Source organism: Accipiter gentilis, chromosome 18 (genome assembly GCF_929443795.1).
Source record: "Accipiter gentilis chromosome 18, bAccGen1.1, whole genome shotgun sequence".
NCBI classification, from domain to species: domain Eukaryota; kingdom Metazoa; phylum Chordata; class Aves; order Accipitriformes; family Accipitridae; genus Astur; species Astur gentilis.
This window is the reverse complement of record NC_064897.1, coordinates 1,384,915-1,403,914: the sequence shown is the minus strand read 5'-3', so window position 1 is coordinate 1,403,914 and position 19,000 is coordinate 1,384,915. Positions and strand designations below refer to the sequence as shown.

The following is a 19,000-nucleotide window of genomic DNA, read 5'->3' as shown; positions in this document are numbered from 1 at the left end:
CAAACCTTTGGATTTCCTTTGAAAACCCCAACGAAAATTAGCTCAGCAGAGAGCACAGTCAGCAAAAGTTAAATGCAAGAAGACGCAGCCTAAATAAAACAGTTAGCAGAGCTCTGCTCCACAGGTGGGGAACCATGACCACATTTGGAGAGAAAACTCCAATCAGCTGTTCTTGGCTCTTTCAATCTTTTTCAGGGGCAGAAGGACATTTATGGTAAAGGGCTGGAGAGAGTCATTAGACAAGTTAGCAAAGGATTACCACAGCTGGAAGACAATGAGAAGAGGGCTACCATCTTTCACCTTGAAAACTGCTCCCCAGTGATACAGAAAAGTGAGTCCTAAATAACAAGGTATTTTCTTGTTCCAGATCATCTAGAAAGAGATTTTCAAAGCCTGTCAATAAGGTGACTGCCCAATTCCAAAATGATACAAGTTTGACACACATAGACATCAATAGAAAAACAACAGAAGAAATCAAAGTCACAGAAGATTTAGGTCTTCTGTGAGATTTACAGAGCAGACTTTCAAAAATTATCTGAAGTTCAGCTGAAATTATCATTTGATAATCAGATCCCATTACAGTCCCTAAAGGAAGAGGCCAGATTTCCAAAAGTCCTCAGAAGCTTTGTTAAAAGAAGACTCAGGATGCTAAACTATTTGAAACCATTAATAAACATTTTATTTTGTCTGTCCTGTGCTGAATGGTATTTGAAGCCAGAACCTACAAAATGCCAAGGAATTACAAATAAAAGTCTGGAAGTATCTTCTAATGTAGGAGCCAACATCCTATTTCCAAGTGTGCACATACACAGGAATCGAAGTGGCTTTGGGTACAAGGTGTTAAAAAAGGGAAATACCTACACTATGTGCTACTTAAATGTTTCAGGAAAATTCAGCACTGGAAAACTTTTGGGAAAAAAAGTACATAAAAGAGATACAAATTAAACAAGGTCTAGCCATAGTTATTTTATTATTTTAATAGCTCAGCATCTGAATGAAAGATAACCCAAAGAACATTCTAACTTCTTTAGTATTCAGACTACAACTCCAGCTCTGCTAGAAAAAAATGAATTTGCAATTTATATTTAAGAAAAAAAAAAAATCCAAGTTTTTTTTTTTTTAACAGCCCTTCAAGACTGGCAAGTGCTGTAATTAAAAAGCAAACAAACAAACCCCCCAAAATCTGCTGTCCCACCTCTTGATTTCCTAATTGTGTCTTAATTAGGAGCCTGGAAAAATCTTTCTGCACAGAATTTTATTTTTTTTTTAACTTTTAGAAGGGAAATAAAGCACCATATTGCTTATTGAAATGACAAACGTGCAGAAATACTCTCTAACTCTCTGCTCATGGATAGTCAGCTCTCCAGTTCTTTGCAGTTGCTCCTTCATGCAAAGACAGAAGCAGAAAATATTCAATAACCTGAATGTCTAAAAATTTAAACAGCTTGATACAGGCACAGAGTATTTGGTGGGAAGCAGACAGAAGGTGCAGACAGAGAGCTTTTCCGGTGCATGAAAATATGCTTAACTTTGATCTGTCTGGTCTCACACTCCTCTACCCATTCCTTCATTTCTGTGCCTGTACTTCATACATCTGCAGTTTGATATTGCCTTTTAAGCTCAGACTACATTTGCTGCATTAAATAACAGGTGTAGGAGAAACACTGCAGGACTGAGGGAGTGCTTTATTGCAAAGCCTGTTCTCCCAGCGTCAGCCCTAACACCATGCCTCCCCTTACACGCAGTGGCTGGTGAAGCCACTACAAGATCCCACATGTAGCTAATGATCTTCAATGCACCTGAGAATCATCATCTTGTTCAGTACTTGGAGACTCACAAAACAGCCTGCAGGTACAAGAAAATGTTTGTTAGGTCCCTTGTCATACCTTCATAAAAAGTTGCTCTTCTATAGTATGTGGGATTAGCAGCACAATTTAAAAACTTCAATACAATATCCCCATGTCCTCAAAACCACTCCTACCCTTTCATGCATATCCACACTCATATAAAACATCTCTGAACTGCGTCAAATGCTCAGACACATGTGTTTGTAGTTCTAAAATTTCCAGCAGTGCTTTAAATTCTGACACATCCATTTATCGTATCATTCTTAAGACAAATGCGTATGTCTGGTTAAGTGAGTCGTGTTGCATCACTAAACACTGGGCTGAAAACTGAAATTTGCCATGAGGCAGACAGCTGAAACAAAAGAGTGCTAGAAATCTAGAGAGGAAAAATGAGTCTGCCTGGCCGACTTGTTTTTTTAGTTCATGCAAGATGGGGTTTTACATCAAACTTCACCAGCTCGGTGAAGTATTTTTGTTCTGCAGACTGGCTGTTCCCATGGCAGTGAGGCACATTCAGAGTTAATGTGCAGAGTTCAAGGGCGAAGGACCCCACAGTCACCACTATACAGTAATGAACAAAATGAAAACCAAGACAAAATACATGAACACATCTGGAACAATGGGAAAACAGGAAGCCCAGTCACCAAAAGCAGCAAAGAAAGAAAACCCTGATTTCAATGACACTTTTCTCCCGATTTCTGCGAGAAATAGGAAGCCAAGATCAAAGTTATGAAAGCTTAACTGGCTTCAGGGTTGAGCATGGAAATTTATTAAAAATTCATATTCAGACCTGGAAACTATTGACTAAGCACAAAGCACTGGTCGCCTGTAAACAAAGAGAAGGCTTCTTGTTTTTAAAAGCACACCATGGACCGCATTTAGGAAGCACAGTTTCATTTGGTCACATGAAACCTTACCAAAAGGACAGTGGCTTCATTTTGGTTTTCTCTTCGCCACAGTGAATTTTAAAAAGCCATATAATTAGACATGGAAAAAGGTGATAATTTCTGGGACAGTGAATGATTTACTACAAATGACAATGTTTACTCATTTCAGGCAGTATCTAGAGCACCAGTGTTCGGCTCTGTATTAAGTTTAGACGAGGCTTTAAGGGCCAAAAGTTGTTGCAGTATCAGTCAATCTTACAGAAGTCTTTGCAGGGAGGGAAAGCATCTTGCAACTGTGACTCGTTGTCTTTCATCAAGGCAAGGCACTTTCAGACAGGACCCAATTCTCACAAGCTGCTGTTCTAAAATTTTCGATTCAATTAGTAGAAGCTCTTCTTCATACTTTTCCTACCAAAATACATGAGAAAACCCTAGGAAATCTGCCACTTATGTCAAATGTTAAAATATCTTTTCAAAGTCTCTGACTCAATTCCTATAGCCTATTAATTCTAATTATGTTTAGGATGACAACCAGCAATGAAGCTTGTGAAACTTTTACCCGTCAGCCATATCTGAACCGGAAGGGGGGAAAAAAGATTCCTTCCACCTTTACACCCAGTACACAAAGAAACACACAAGAACAACAAGGAAAGCACACATACATCAGGCACCTCTTTTTTTTTTGAGTATTCAAAAGAGGATAGAAGAACCCCCACACACTCTTTACAACTAGCGACATGGACCAACTAAGGGAACTTTATATATTAATGTAAACTGAATTTTAAACAGATTCACAATAACATATAGACCAGAAACCTGATTCTGAAGTATATAAAAAGAAACAATATTATCACAGGACACCTCTGTATCTGATCACAAAACAGCCCAAACTTAAAATTCAAATGCTTACTTTAAGTTAGCTGTGCACTTGTCACTTGGCAAATATTGGGCACTGAGTAAAAGAAGCTCACACATTTCAGACACTAGAAATAGAGTATTTTGTGAATAAATTATTTATACATATATATAAATAAAATGATAACTCATCTCTCTTTCCCTGATCTGAATTTTCAGCTTTGGGTCTGTTCAGCCGTGTACCAAACTGTGTTTGATTACACACAGAGCAAATTAAGTGAGGAAAAAAAGGCTGCTGGTCACAGAGGGAACTTAGTGGAACACTTCATATTGACAAATTGTGGCCAACTATTTTTAGAATACCATCAATGATGATAACAAACAACACTTTGAGGAATCATTCTAGTTCCTAATGATTTTCATATGTGCAAGAGGACTTAAAGCAGGTATTTTAGCATCGCCTACTAAGCAGCCTTCAACAAAGGGATGCACTGTATATTTGCATTAATAAGAGTGAGGAATGAGGCCTTTTATTGTGGGGGTTTTTTTCTGTTGGTCTCTCTGTGTTACCACAATGCTATACAATCTGTCTTTCCAGAGTTACAACGGCTCTGTCAAAATCACTTCCAAACACTCACACAAGCTTGCACTGATCAATCCACTATGCATATCATCCCTATGGCATGAGGCTAGCAGAAATTAAAACAACATTTTGTGGAGACAAAGAGATATTAAAGCAGTGTCAGCAACAGATCATCTCTGCTGCTGCTTTGCACTGAGATCCATTTACCCAACTGCATGTGACTGACAGAACAGAAACACTCAAAATCAACAATGGCAAACCATTGGCATGTCTAACTCTGGTGTTGAAAGAGATTTGGGCTGGCACCAATGAAACTAAGTGATACTGCCAAACTTCAAAAGGCATGAGGCTTTATTGCTGCTATTGACACATTCCCCTCTGAGGGGAAAAGAGTGAGAGCCACTTTAAACTACAAAACCCTCCATCTATTCAACTTCTCACTCCTTGCTAGTCTGTGGAGATCTTTGATTTCAAGCTGTGTGGGGCAGGCAATCTTTTCTGCTGGCTGCTGCTGTACAGCACTTAGCACAGCTAATTCTCATCCAGCACTGGGGCTCCTGGAAAATGTCATTAACCACTGAAGAACAGAAAAAAAGGAATAAATTGCTCATTTTTTTGCATTATCCAAACTCTGTGGCATAAAATAGGTTTTACTAACATAATTCAAACCTCTCCCTGCCTTACAGATTCACACCAACATAGTGTTAAATATTTCTCTAGCTGAATCTCTGTAAAAACTCTCAACTGCTGAGAGGTATGCAAATGATTAGCAATTACCTAAATTACATAATTTTCAAGTAGGCACTCCACAGGACACATCTCTCCTTTGAGGATGATCCCAAGGAAACAATCTGCAGTTACATGCTGTTCCCTGCACCAGCTGCTCCAGTTCAATTGGTAATATGTTATTCTCTTCATGCAAGTGTAAACTGGTGTAGTGAACCAGAGCCTCCTTCTGCAATGCGCTGTAAGCACTCAGACACATTCTCAAGTGCTGCTCTAGCCCTGATTTTCATTCCTCCTGAAGGTTTTCAGGTTTTTAAACTGGAAAATACAACCTTGCTAAACTCTGACATCCAGGGAAGAGTCACCAACTCCTATTAAATTCAACAGCAAAATTCCCAACTTAAAAGCGATTCTGATCTCAGTATCGAGTCTCCTGCATCACACAGTGCATCTGGTTCCTTCACTGCAATGACTCTTGTTCAGCTGAATTATTCATGATAATATCGCTGCTTCACTAGCAAAGAAACCACAGTACATTTTGAAAGAGTGATGCAAGACCACTGTACCTTTTGAGAGAATTAATGGATTTAGGTACTAACAAAGAAAGAACATGCAAATTCACTTAATTTAAAACCACAATGTATTCCAGGTGAATTAGAATAACAAAGAAATTTGAGCAGAGCTCCTTGCTAAACTTGGTTTGATGAGGTTTTATAATCTTAAACATGTTATTGCAGCGTTAATAACAGATCACTGGGCTTGTTTTAAATAATGTACCAGGTGAGCAGTTTGCTCAAGCATTCTGTGAAGCATATGCATGCAGCCAAGGTGCACAAGGTTTCCTGAAAGGAATGTGCCACAGCTCAACCCCCTATCTGGAGACGTTATCCAAAGTTTTCAGACCCACCCAGCTACAGCTGCATTGCTGTTTTTAACAAAAATAATTTTTAAAAATAATTTAAAAATAATAAAGAGGAAGTGTAGCAGGAAGTATAACACAAGCACAAACATTTTTGGAAAGAGATCACATTTGTTCAGAATTGCCATCCATTCTCTTCCTGCTCAAGCTTCCACTGTGTTAACCTCAATGACTTACTGCATAGGAAAGGTTCTCCTAAACACTAGTCCCTCAAGATCAAATCCTCCATGGTACCTGGCAGAAACTATGAGCACTGCTGAGGCAGAAAGCCACACTTCACATCAGCACAGCTGGGAACACCATTATCAATACCTTGGGCAGATGACTCCAGTGACAACAGATTCAGGACAATCTGGCCCCTGCCCCAATCACACAGGTAAACTGAGGACTCTTCTTTAAAAACCCCAAGAGAATACAGGGCAAGAAGAATCTCAGTTCCAACTTTCCTGTAACACCAGAGGTCTCCTCGTTGACCCTACCATACCCTTGCTCATTTCAGTCCTACTCTTCTCCTGAAATCTCACTAATGCTTTCCAAAGCTCCTTCCCCATTTTCATAAACAGAAGGAACCTAGGTTTATGTGCAATGACTGCACGTAGATTCAAGCTAAGCACTGATCCTCACTGTGATAATCACAAGGATGTAAGTAAGTGGACAATGGAGATTTACTCCATAACTACCATGAGCACTCTGACATTCAGCCTTTTCTTCTTTCTCTCATTGTTGCTTTTAGCCTTACCTTGTTGATGACCTCAGTTTTCACAGATACACTTCAGTAACAAGTTGTTACTCCTCAACTGTGTTCTTGGTAAGCAGCTTGTAAATGACTCTGGCTCACTAGTGAAAGATTTGAAGAAGGACAAAATAGTGATTTCCTACCTTGATCAGTTCTTTGAACTTGGGGTCTTCTTTTGAGTTAGGATCAATCATAGTGCGTTCCTCATTCTCCTCTGTCCAAGTAAAATGGGAAACTTTAGTGAGATCCACTTCACACACACACTGCTGAAATACTGCAATGATTCCTAATCATGAAGTGGCCTGTCAGCTGATCAAGAAATGACGGTGCCTAGTCATCATCTTAGCAAGGGAATATCCAATGATCAAAGTGTTAGGTATTTTTAGAGACACACAGAGAGATAACACAGCCCAAACTTCCTGTCGTGGTTTCAGCCCAGCCGGTAACGAAGCACCGCGGAGCCGCTCGCTCACTCCTCCCAACCCCGCTCCAGTGGGATGGAGAGGAGAAACAGAAAGGAGAAAAGAAAAAAAAAAAATGGAACCTTGTGGGTTGAGATAAGGACAGTTTACTGGGACAACACAAGAAGAGAAGTTACAACAACAATAGTGGTATTAATAAAAGAATATACAAAATGAGTGATGCACAGTGCAACTGCTTACCACCCGGAACCCGACGCTCCGCCACTTCCCCCACCGAAAGCCGAGAGGGCACCCCCCAGCCCCCTCCCCAGTTATATACTGGGTATGGTGCCACAAGGTATGGAATAGCTCCTCGGCTAGTTCAGGTCAGCTGTCCCGGCTGTGCCCCCTCCCAGGTTCCTGTGAAAATTAACTCCATCCCAGCTGAACCCAGGACACTTCCCTAAAATAAGACTTTTTCCACTGGCCTTCCCCAGCTCAGACCCTGCTGTATGGAGAATAGTTCAAGAAAATCACCATCCTCTGTACCATGTGGGGCATATTAATATTAATATGCCAAAAAGTGCAGTTGACTACTTTTCTCCCTCTCCTCAATTTGTATTTAGATTCTATTTGAAAACACCTGTCCCAAATGACACCATTCCGAAAAGTAGAGCAAGCTTACGGCACTACACTCAGTGCAACCTTTGAGACTTGGGCTGATAGTTGGTGCCTGTGCTCTCTGGTTCCCTGAAACCTGGTCACGCATGCATGAACTCCTTAACCTCTGGTTAAGCTGGAGAATGAAAATGTATATCACTTGTGCATGGGGAAGAACATAAAATAGATTTCTCAGGTGTAAAGTCTTCTATTTCTTCTGTTGCTGGCAGATGTGAGAAATGCTCTCCAATGGCCAGCAGGACAACCACAAGAGGCATGAATATAAAGATTAATTTTTAGAAGGGATGATTTGATACAGAAATGTTGGTAGAAAAAATCAACTTGAGCTCAGTAAGGCTAACAATCAAACAACCTTTGGCAGAATTATCTTCACAACAGCACATACAGACACGTGCATCATGTGCATGTTTATATGCTACTGTAGGTGTGGATACCAGTATTTAGGAAGCAGCTGGAGCAAGTGTCATATTTTGAATTCTGGTGCTTGCCTTCAAGTAGCAGATCTCTCCCTGCACCCTTCATTTTAGCTCCTTTAGTAGCCAAATGGTAGCTGTGATCTAGGTTAGATCTGTTCCTTTCAGTGGAGAGCAAACCCGGGCTACTACACAACAGGAACACAAGGATAATGACAGTGTCACAGCTACACAAGGAGATCCACATCTCTTCAGCTAAAATAATTATTTATAAACCCCACGGATTTATCTTTAGCTGTGTCTAGACAGGCCATATGGAATCCTATTTTCCTATTGATTTCTCAATTCCTTCCAGCATGACAAGAAAGGAGGGGTTTCAGTATGACCATTGGTCTGGCCATTGCCACACTGCATAGAGGAACCCTTTAAGACCTGACAATGACCAACCTCCAGTAACTTCCTACTGCAGTGCTAGACTTCACTGCTGTCAGATGGAAAACACAACACTCGCAGATCCCAGAGACAAGACAGACTGTACCATCTAACTGGTTACCTTAGACTTCACCCAGACATTTGGGTTCAGTATTTTCCAAAGCCCCTTATCTTTATTAAAAAAATAAGACCCTGCTATCTGAACATACTTGACAAATTTCCACAAACCTTTGAAAAAACATTAATTCTTTGGCTGCTTCCCTCCCACCCCCTGTTCCTTTACTTCCTTCTTACTGCCTAGGATGAGTCAGGCAGTCTAGTCGTAAGGAAATGACACCCACTACACACCCAAAATACTGCTAACTGAAACCCCGAACAAGATTTGACCCATAATCGTATACGATTCACCACAGAACTTTGCTTAAGGTTCACCAGTGGTCATGTCTTTGCATGACAGGCCTTCAGGAGTGGTCCTGCATCTTCTAAATTCATACTCTCCTTTAGTGGTACCCAGAAAAAATCGCTGGAGACACTCCTGATCCATACATATACACAGAGCAATCAATGCTTTGGCCACATCTCAGAAGAACAGTACTTTGCATTTCCTACTACTCTTTTAATCAGAAAATCTAAATGACTAACCCTTTTTTGTTTTAATTTACTGTTTTATTATTTGTCTCCATGACAGCTTGCTTCAGCTAATTCCATAGACTGAGAGACATATGGCCAGGAAAGAAAAAAAGTGGTTTATTCCAACAAGTTTTAAACACTTTAGCTGTTAAATTATGCTGTTGCTCTTGTAGGGATTCAGCTGGGGGGGAGGGGGGCACGGGGACGGAATGGAGAGAACAGAAATTTGAATATTTACCTTCTTTATAGAAAGCATTGCTTGTTTTACATACTTCTATCCTTATCACATTTAATTACTATTTTCAGCAGCCTAAATGCTCATCTGTTCATTCAGTATTAGGTCCCATTTTGCCATACTGTCGCTTGCAAAGTGGCAGCAGTAACCCAAGGAGGAACATCCAGTAGTTAACAACAGTGTAATATGCACATTGAGACAAGGCAGTCTGAGGGTTCCACAGGAACCACAACACACAATTCTGCTACAGGCTTTTTGTGGCTTGGTCTTCTGGCACTTCAGTTCCCCATCTATACATATATAGAGAGAAGATACCACTTCCTTACCAAAGAAGGATGTCTGAGATGCACTTGGCCAATGCGTTAATGGAACTGAAGTAAATCTTAAGCAGACAAATTCAGCAGTATTTTCCATCTAATTCTCTGCAAACCTCAACTTTCCATCTACTTCCAGGTTGATCACAGAAGAACTCAAGTTCTCTGCCAATTCATTCAACAAGTCAATTTTCCCATAAACTACCTAGTTTAAGTGTATCTGCATAGCTGGCACTGCTCTTTAAAATCCATTTTAGCCCTTTTAATTTCTAGTCTACATGTGACGTGCGACAGTTTTCAATTCTCATGCCTAATTCTCTCAGTTTCAACTGAGCAATCTACATTCAACAGTAAAGCAATGCATATGGGGGTCACAGGGGCCACCTTCATTAATAATCGCTTAGTCAAGGTCTGTAGCATGAATACTTTACCTAATAGTGTGTCTTCTGGATGGATGTCCACAGTGCTTGGGTTCATTGGTGCATTGATAGCATTTTTACCTTCTTCTTGGAGGTCACTCACTGAATAGAGATAAAAAACAGAAAGAAAGACTGTAATAAATGCAAAGTTTGCAGATATGTAGGGGTTAAAGAGGGTATTCATAATAAGAGAAAACATCTGGTAGATCTATTTCAAAACAGGCCCACAGTTTATGGAATTAAGAACTGCAGCCGCAGTGGAAAATAAAATCAAAGTAACATCCTTTTATAGCTTCTTATTAGACTGAGCCACCACACAACTGGCTGAAAAAATTTTGCAAGAAACCCAACTTTGAGGTAAGAGCAACCTCAGGATGCTTGCTTCTCCAGAAGGAAGGGGTGTGAGCTTTGTCTGCAGGATGGCCCAGATCTAGAGCAGACAGCAAACTGTAAAAGCAAACTCATTTTCTGATAGCACAACCACCACTCATCACCACCTTTTCCAGCTGCAGAACACCAGGAACTGCAACTTGCTACTGGCCTTATTAAAAGCCTCAGAGAATCCCAGGGAGACCTATCAAATAAAGATGAAAAAGTATTTATTTCTAGCATTGCTACCAGCTAAAAATAGATGTAGCATGATCCGGTGAACACAAATCTGGGATTTGTGATTTCAAGCTCTTGTCCAAAACCTACAACTCTCATTTGGGAAAGTCAGTAAAGTAACCTTCATCAATAAAATGGATATTAAAATACTTCCCTATGTCCTGGGAGGAACTGAACTAGAGGACAATAGTTCTTTGTATCTTCTGAATAGTTCTTTAGTATCTTCACAGAGCTTGACAGCAAGAAAAGCATTAGCAATGCTCCAACACTTTTACTCTCCAAGGCACATCTCCCCCCAAACTCAGGTAACGATTATTTATTATAAGCCAAGCTACTGAAATACGTGCACTTGAAATCGGAGATACAAAGACACTGTGACAGGCCCATCTATTCAGTGACAGTTCTGTGTTAGCATGGGCTGAGATTATTTGTGGCAGCACTTGTGATATTGCAGTCTCCTTTGGGAGAGGTCCAAGTCCCATACTCTTCTCAGAGAAAAGCAAGGACTTCCAAATAAGTAAGGTCTGCTAGACAAACTACTTTTCTGGGGAAAGAAAAGGAGGAACAGTTAGCTAATAGTCACAGTATCCCAACAAGCACTTCCTTCAAGAACAGTCACTATTCCCCTTTTCCACTTTTCCATTGGAAAATCAAACCACAGGCTAATCATTTGCATTGCAGTCTGCAAAGGTTACAAAATCCTGCATCAGTACTTGCTTTTTTCCTGCTTGACAGAAGGGGAAAACACAGAGATGCTACTGCCCCAGAGGAGGACAGGGAAGAAGAATACACTACAATCCCCACTCCTTCTCCCACAGATACTTGAAACAGGTTCTTAAAACAAGTTACCACATTTCTTAATTGCAGTTCCAAGACGCTAGTTAATTCTGCTTCACAACATGATATTGAACATGACTAAAATACTCAGTTACGAAATGCTGTTCTTATGTTCTGCAAGCAACAAATACCAGTCTCATATTTTGAGACCTTATGGCTTATGAACCATGTTAAAGCAGCTGGTTAGAGCTGACACCCTACAAAGCCTGGGGGCAGGGGGGCTGCCAGCAGTAAGCACGGCTTCCTTTCTGTATTGTATACCTTCTGCAAAGGGAAGGGAAGGAACAGCATTCTCGACTCCAAACAGAATACAATGTCTGCAGGCTGCTATTTAACCTCCTGAATGAAAACTGTTATTAAAGAAACTCTTAATTACCCCTTTTCTGCACTCATTCCCATTTTCTTGGAAAACTCTTCAAGCAAAAGTCAGGGAGCTAAGAGGCCTCATGCAACAGACCAAACCAGGTCTAACAGCATGCCTTACCCAGCCCCATTTGCATTACGCCCAACTAGAGCTTTCTCACCCGAGCAGTGCCTACATTGTGATGCCAATAGGAATACAGCCACCAGGAGGCACAAGAAAAATCATGTGGAAAGTGGACATTACAAGTAATATTTTTAAAACCCTGCTAGGACTGTAAATGCCCAAATTCCACTTAAATCAGACTCTTTTTGGAAGTACCAGCCTTGTTTCTAGATGTAACTCTCTTTTCATTATTATAGCATTGCTGTCATTCTGGGAAAGCCAAGCGTTCAATAAGGTCAGGGCATCGCTGTTCCTAATGCTCTGCAAATGCAGAAGAGAGCTGCTTAGCTTCTCTGGGCAGTGAATACATGGTGCTGCCTTCAGTGTATGCTATATATAAAAAAATACTGCATACATTTCAAGCCAGAATACTTTTAAATGCAGCTAAACTAGTTATATTCCCAACAGTTCAATTAAGATAACACACTTGCTTTTTTTTTTTAATATAAAAATTATCTCCACTCTTCCTAACAAAAATACCTTGTTTCTGACCACTTTACTAAACTGAAAGAAAACATTAATACAAATGTATGTATTAAGCCCCCATCTCTCACGACACAAAGAGCCACATAAAACCCTTACACTTGGCTTCAGACCCGGTGCGGCTGGGTCCGCAAAACGTCCTCTCCTACCACGACCGGCAAAGCACGGCTATGTCAGCAGAGGGTCTCCCAAAGCCTGCTGCCCAGGGAGAGCCCCTACGCAGAGAGGCCATACACCAGTTCCTAGGCAGACAGCTTAGGAGAGATTCTTGCTACAAATGTAGTGTTTCTTACCTCCTTTTTTGCGCCTCTTACACAGGAGCCCCGCCATCCCGGCCCCAGCAGCACAAACAGGTCGCAGATGAACGGCGTGGGCCGTCCAAATGCTGAAGGAGCAGCAGCAACTGGATAAGGGGCTGCCACCTCGGGACTGCCAAACCTACGTTAATTCGGGCATGGGAACACAGGAGGAGGCACTAAGATAGTCTCCCAGCTGCTAGGTGAGGGGGGGCCGGGAGGGAGGACACAGCACTTGGCCCTGGACTCCCAGCCAGGAATCTCTCCCTATCCTTGCCGCTTCTGCGGATAGCCGAGTGCCTCCCTTGGGCTGCTGCTGGCCGCCTAAGAGCAGGCATCTCAAAGATGGCATTTTCTCAGCAAGGACCGTCCTGAGAAAGTTATCTCCACCCTCTGGGCAAAGCACGGTCGGGCTCCCCACCGTGACATCTTGCCCCAGGAACACAGACATCCACAGAGCAAGAGCCAGCACGCAGAGAAGCAATTGCGCTCAGGAACGTAAATTTGTGAGGTTGCAACACCTGCTGCACTCCAGAACCCTTTCACGCTGCACTTGAACAAATGCTGAGGACTTTTACCCTGCTTGCTGCCCCCAGTATTCACTTATCACTGCCGAGCAAAGAAACAGAAGCAGGAAAAGGAAACCGAGCCACAACACTGGGAAAAAACAGAGAGCCCACAAACGACCAAGTGGAGACAGTTAAAATAATCATCAGGATGGAGCAACAGGTACATTTCTAAGAAGAACCTGAGAGATGTTTTAATGCACATTTACAACAAAGAACAGCTTTCAGCCCATGCTTTCACAAACCCAAATGTACTGTAAAAGATGATGGATATTAATCAATTGGCAAACGCCAACCTCCTCGACTTTGTATCAGCAACACTGGCTTTGCTGTAAGATTTATATAAGATCCTTACATTGAACGAGCCATCCATACAAGAGGGTGTTTTACTGGTAGAGCAGAGCTGCACCCGTACAACAGGTTATAGTCATGGTAGGTCCCACATGAGGTATTACTGCTCCTTGCCTGCTCTCCACCTGCCCATTCGCAGATTCCCATCTTTTCTCCTCCCCTTCCCTTCCCCAGAGGAAACACCTTCCCCCGTTGTGTTGGCATAGTTTTTTGTAAACGAGATCTGTGTAAAACATCTTTCTCTAAAGCCTGATCGTTATAATTTCATAGATCGGTCAGAGGAAATCTGCGGTAGGGGAAGACAGGAAGGGGTAGAAATTGAGTACAGCTGGAGTATTATCACTTAGTCCAGGCTGGTCCCCAGCAGAACCTCTCCTGTATCTGTTGCCCCGGCCGGTTTGTTTGCTCCTGCTGGCACGCCATGCCACGCCAGGGCAGAGGTCTCCCTCACGCGTGCCAGCAGCACTCGTACGAGCAGCCCCAGCACCCAGGGAGTGCTCTCCTGCCCACGAAAAGAGTTTGGCCCCACCGTGACCCAAAACACAGGCTCTGCTAAATGTATAGAGCCTTAACATAAAGCTTGCCGATGGTCTAAATGACTCAGCTGTGAACTTACACAGGACAAGTCAGGTGTTACTACAGGCACAGAAAGATGATGCCTTGGGAAGGTATCTGGCAGAATTAGTCATGATTTCTCCCAGATGTCTGCTGTAGCCTCCCTCCCTTCCAGCTAGAGATCTCCTCTCTGAGCAGATCCTCGATTAACAGGTAGCACTAGTCCTCTGAACCACTTCAGTACCCCATCAGCCAGCACTAGCAAAATGCAAAACCTGGAACAGGCAAGTGGCCAAGGCATTCAGCAAAAACCCTGAGTATTTCCCTAAACCAGAAATTTAAATTCACCAGTATAAGGTCACTTCTCTACCAGTCCCCAGGAAAGCAGCAAGGGTTCCTGGCAGCCCTCTGATGTTTTAATAATCTCCTGCCAGTGTCAGCAGTCAACATGATTTAGTCACATTGGAAGCTGTGCTGGCCTTTCAAACAAATTAATATAATGAGTGGATCGCATACACACATGCTATACAGCACTGTATCTGTAAGCCAGGCAGGCTGTCTCGGTGCACGGGATTACACGCAAACTGCACTGAACACGAGCAATTAGCTGCAGCAAGTTGGAAGCGCCACCAAAGCTGTCAATGATTTCTCCGAAGTCAGGAAATGGTCTTTAAAGTCAGCAGGAGGACTATAAAAAGAAAAAATCTCCCCACTTTCTCCTTTTTATAAGAAACAGCAAGCTGATGTCAACAATTTGATCCTTTCTACCTTCACTCTTAATAATTTTAGTGTAATTTTAGAAGATATCAACAACAGCACAGTTCAACTCTTAAGTCTTTACCATTCACTGCCTTGTTATTAAAAAATTGACCACAAGCCTCTGCCTCTTACAAAACCAGATGGCAAATGCTACTTAATTTTAGCTCTAGTTATTTCTGACTGCAAGGCTGAATCCCACCCTGCAGAAAGCAGCAGCTGTCGTGATGCTAATCACGGGTTTCTGGATACGGTGCTTTCCTTCGCATTCAACCAGTGCCGAGCTGGCTCTGCAGCGCTGCCTGACCACAACTTTTACATGATGTACTTTCATCTCATGATTAAACCCTAACTTTGGAAGCTATTAGACTGCTTTGTTACCCTTGGCTCCGTTACAGATTATTTGTTCAAGAAACTTTGTCATCCTCTTTGGTTGGAGCAGCACGCAAACGGGAAACGTGCAACGACCATGGAACTCAAACTGCGCGGGAAGCTCTTCCTGCCCCCAATGTCTTACTGCTTCCCAAGTTTCCTTGTTCTTCCCAGAGACAAAACCGTGACCAGCTGCACTTTTTCAGACAGTGACTCACCTGCCTGCAACTCATATCCTAAGAGTTCAGATAATCATGCGCAAAACAGAAAGTCCGTATTCAAGACCATCTCTACTCCATCCAGACCAGTGACATGACCCTCATTCACTCACACCTCAGGCAAGACGTGACCACAGAACAAATCCCCCTGATGAAGCAGCCAACCCTCGCCTAAAAGATCAAATATCTGCCGGAGCTCCTACTTCCCACAGAAAGTGTCAGACCAGAAGGCAACAGGTCCCTGGTGGGTAAAGACCCTGCAGTGTCTGTCTCTTCACCTGCTCCTCTATTTGCCTATCATGGACCAACACGTGCAGCCACGCACATGCAGAATTTCCACCTGACACCTAAAGCTCTTTCACAAAAAGTCATCTTCCAAACTGTAAGCCTTCTAGGAACATTTAAAAAAAATAAAGTTTTACAAAAAATGGCATTTTCCAAGAAAAACTGTTGTATTGAAAGATTTCAAAACCAGCCCCAAGCAACGCATGCTGATAAACTGTAACTCTACAAACCCCACACACAACTCACCAGTCTGCTACTGCATTACTAATCGCTTAACATTTACAAAAGGCTCTGAGATCTTTTGATAGAGACTGCAAGAGAAAGAAAGCCTCCATTAATTATAATAGAGCATTAATAATCCCAGGCAGATCGAAGGCAAAGACTTGATCAAATCCACATAAAGGCACTGTATCAAGGGACTGCATTCAAAGTACAATTGTGGTAATAAAGGAAATTATTTATATGCCTCAGTAGGCAGACAAGGCACTTACAACAGCCAGGCTCTGTCACTTAAAGACCTGAAAAAAGGGAAAAGTAAAACTAAAGGCAACTTTTAGGAAAGGGCTGTAATAATGCTTTTGGTTTAGTTACAAAGAGCAGGCCACGGTTGCTTATATGGATGTGTTAAACTTAGGCAGACGAGTGGTCTATTCTGTGACTGCCAGAACAAAGGTCTCCCCTTTATTTTTGCCAGGGGTAAAATATGTATCTAGCATGGTAGCAGCATATTCAATACTTGAGCCAGCTGGAAACATTTAGGAGAAGCTGGGGCTTTGTTTTGTTCGTGAGGGTGAAATACTGCTTTCAGATTTTTGCCCATGAAAATTCTTATCTTTCTGTTGAGTTGTGGGGTGAAAAAAGAATCTGCATTTTTTGGTGGGTGACACCTGTGTTGAGATAGCCAATACTTAGCGGTTACAGCTCTCCTGGCCAAGCCCTGCACATGTACCAGCCATCCTGAAAAGACGAAGGGTGCACTGAGGCAGAACAGAAACAGGCAGAGATGCAGCAGCTCAGGAGAGAGGAGCACTAAACAGACTGCAGCGGCCGCAAGCGGCTTTCAACATCGCCAGCGCTGGCAACTGAACACCAAATCAAACAAAATGAGACTCTGTAATTACTAAGCAGACAGATCTTTAGCCAGTTACGTGGCCCACTTTAATTCAGCAAGAAAGCAAGGAAACCGAATCCTGCAAAAAGCAAGCTGCTGTGTGCTGAACCAGTTTTCTGCGCCAGCTCCCCGTAGGGCCCTGTGAGTGCCGCGCTGTGCTGCGAGGAGAAAGGAGGATTCTGTCCTCACCCACTGCCACGCTGAGTCTGTCAGCCACGGACAACACAACAGCCAGGAAAGCAGGACTGACTACCCCTGCTGTCACACTGCCGGAATAACTGAACAGATAGACCCCCCCTCCGGTATTAACCTGGCCCTGATAGCAACTGACAAAGCCAGAGCTGACCCGTGGCTGCCTGGGCATAAAGTGACAAAAGCCACGGTGAGCCCACAGTACCAGCACAGAGCCATCGTCTTTAACGTTCGGGTCTTCTTTCCAGCAGTCACACTAATCCCATTCAAGCTACCAAAAGGACCAGACCAGAAATCATCTCCATTTAGTTCCCCAGTTGTTTTAGTCTCCTTCTGCTCAGCTCATGCAACAGGTCTAACACCCACTCGGTAAATACTTAACTAGTAATCCTTCAAAATAGGTTCTGCAAAGCAGAAAAGCGATAAGCAGACTCTGATGGAAGCACAGAGAGAGCTATGGAACTAAAACGAACAGTCAAACTTGGGATTCATCATTTTGCTCTAAGTCCCTGTTTCTCATTTCTTTCATTATTGTCTTAAGCCATAGTTATGTAGCCGTTTCCATCAGGCAGGCACCCATGCTGTCAGCAAAGGGGCACTCCAGACTTTGCCTCCATCCCTAGCTGCCACTCACCCCTTCCCTTTTGCTGGCACGAGTGACTGCAGAAGCCACATTATGGCACAGAGTGAGGACACTGTGCCTGAAAACTAACCAGATAAGAAAGGAAAAAAATATAAAGTCGATTTCCACTGTGTAGACATACAAACACTAATGCTGACCAAAAACACACAGACAAACAAACAAAAAAACTCCAACCAGCAGAAATAAGAGTGTGAACAAGAGTGGTGTTTATAAAGTGACACCTACAAAGGGGAGGTTTTCAAGTATAAAAAAAGCCACCCAATAGGATACTGAGCGGACATACCGACCTACTGGCCTACTCAGCTCTGCTTCAGTCTCCCTGCATTGACCTTACAAAGGCAATCCCACAGTTTTGAAAATCACATATTTTTTTAATCACCTTTCCTCATGCCTGAGAGGTGTAAGTATATATTTTAGCAGCTCCCAGCAAATGGTTCTGACATTTTGTCCTCCCTGCCCAAAACAGAACACTCCCCTTTGTGCAAATGAACAAGGAGAGGTCAACAAGCTGCATTTGTCACTTGTCATGTGCTGTGGTATTCTCAGGATGCAGGCTGGCTGTTACAGCTCAGTGTTGCTTAGACCCTGTGTGCACTCTGAGGTCTGGAACCAGCACCCGGCTGGGACCAGGACCCCACAGCTTATCCATTCATTTCATGGATGTGAGATTTTTCTCCCCCATTTCCTGCCTCTTGTACTAGTTTTTGCACAGCCTTGTTAATAAATGGGAAAATGTTTCAGGTAAAGAGAGTGTCCCAAGCCAAGAGTGTATCTATTTGTAAGGCAAAAATAAAATACTCTCTAAAGTATCTACCACTTACCCAGCTCTCCTAAGCACTAAAATAATACACCCCAAAGCTATGCAGCTTCTACACTCCAGGACATGAACTGGGCATACCTTTGGCACTTGCTTTGTCCTGAACTTGAAAACAGATTGCTTCAATCCCAGAGTTTTTTGACAGAGAAAAGCTAGTCTGCTGCCTCAAACATCACAGGCAGTAACTGCAGCTTGAGAGGACCCTAAAAGCAACTAGGGAAAGCTACACTCCTCGCTCTGCACACAAGTTCTACTTGAAAATGGAGAAAACATACTTTCTCACCCTCCCCAGTTACAATTCCATCACA

General features: G+C 42.5%; 1 protein-coding gene across 4 annotated transcripts in view; it reads right to left on the bottom strand.

The window, feature by feature from the left end:
* The window catches only part of PARVB (parvin beta), a 68,084-nt gene that overhangs the window by 33,282 nt on the left and 15,802 nt on the right, over positions 1–19,000 (bottom strand). For 3 of the 4 annotated variants that reach the window (XR_007508619.1, XM_049821416.1, XM_049821418.1), the window contains exons 2-3: positions 10,091–10,180; positions 6,697–6,767 (exon numbers count right to left, since the gene is read on the bottom strand). Coding sequence is in view for 3 of the 4 variants with exons in the window: in XM_049821416.1 (XP_049677373.1) it covers positions 6,697–6,767; positions 10,091–10,180 (161 nt within the window). In the remaining variant the exon portion in view is untranslated. Of the gene's footprint in view, positions 1–6,696; positions 6,768–10,090; positions 10,181–12,823; positions 13,231–19,000 lie in introns of those variants that run through there. The other variant, XM_049821417.1, reaches the window with a different exon arrangement.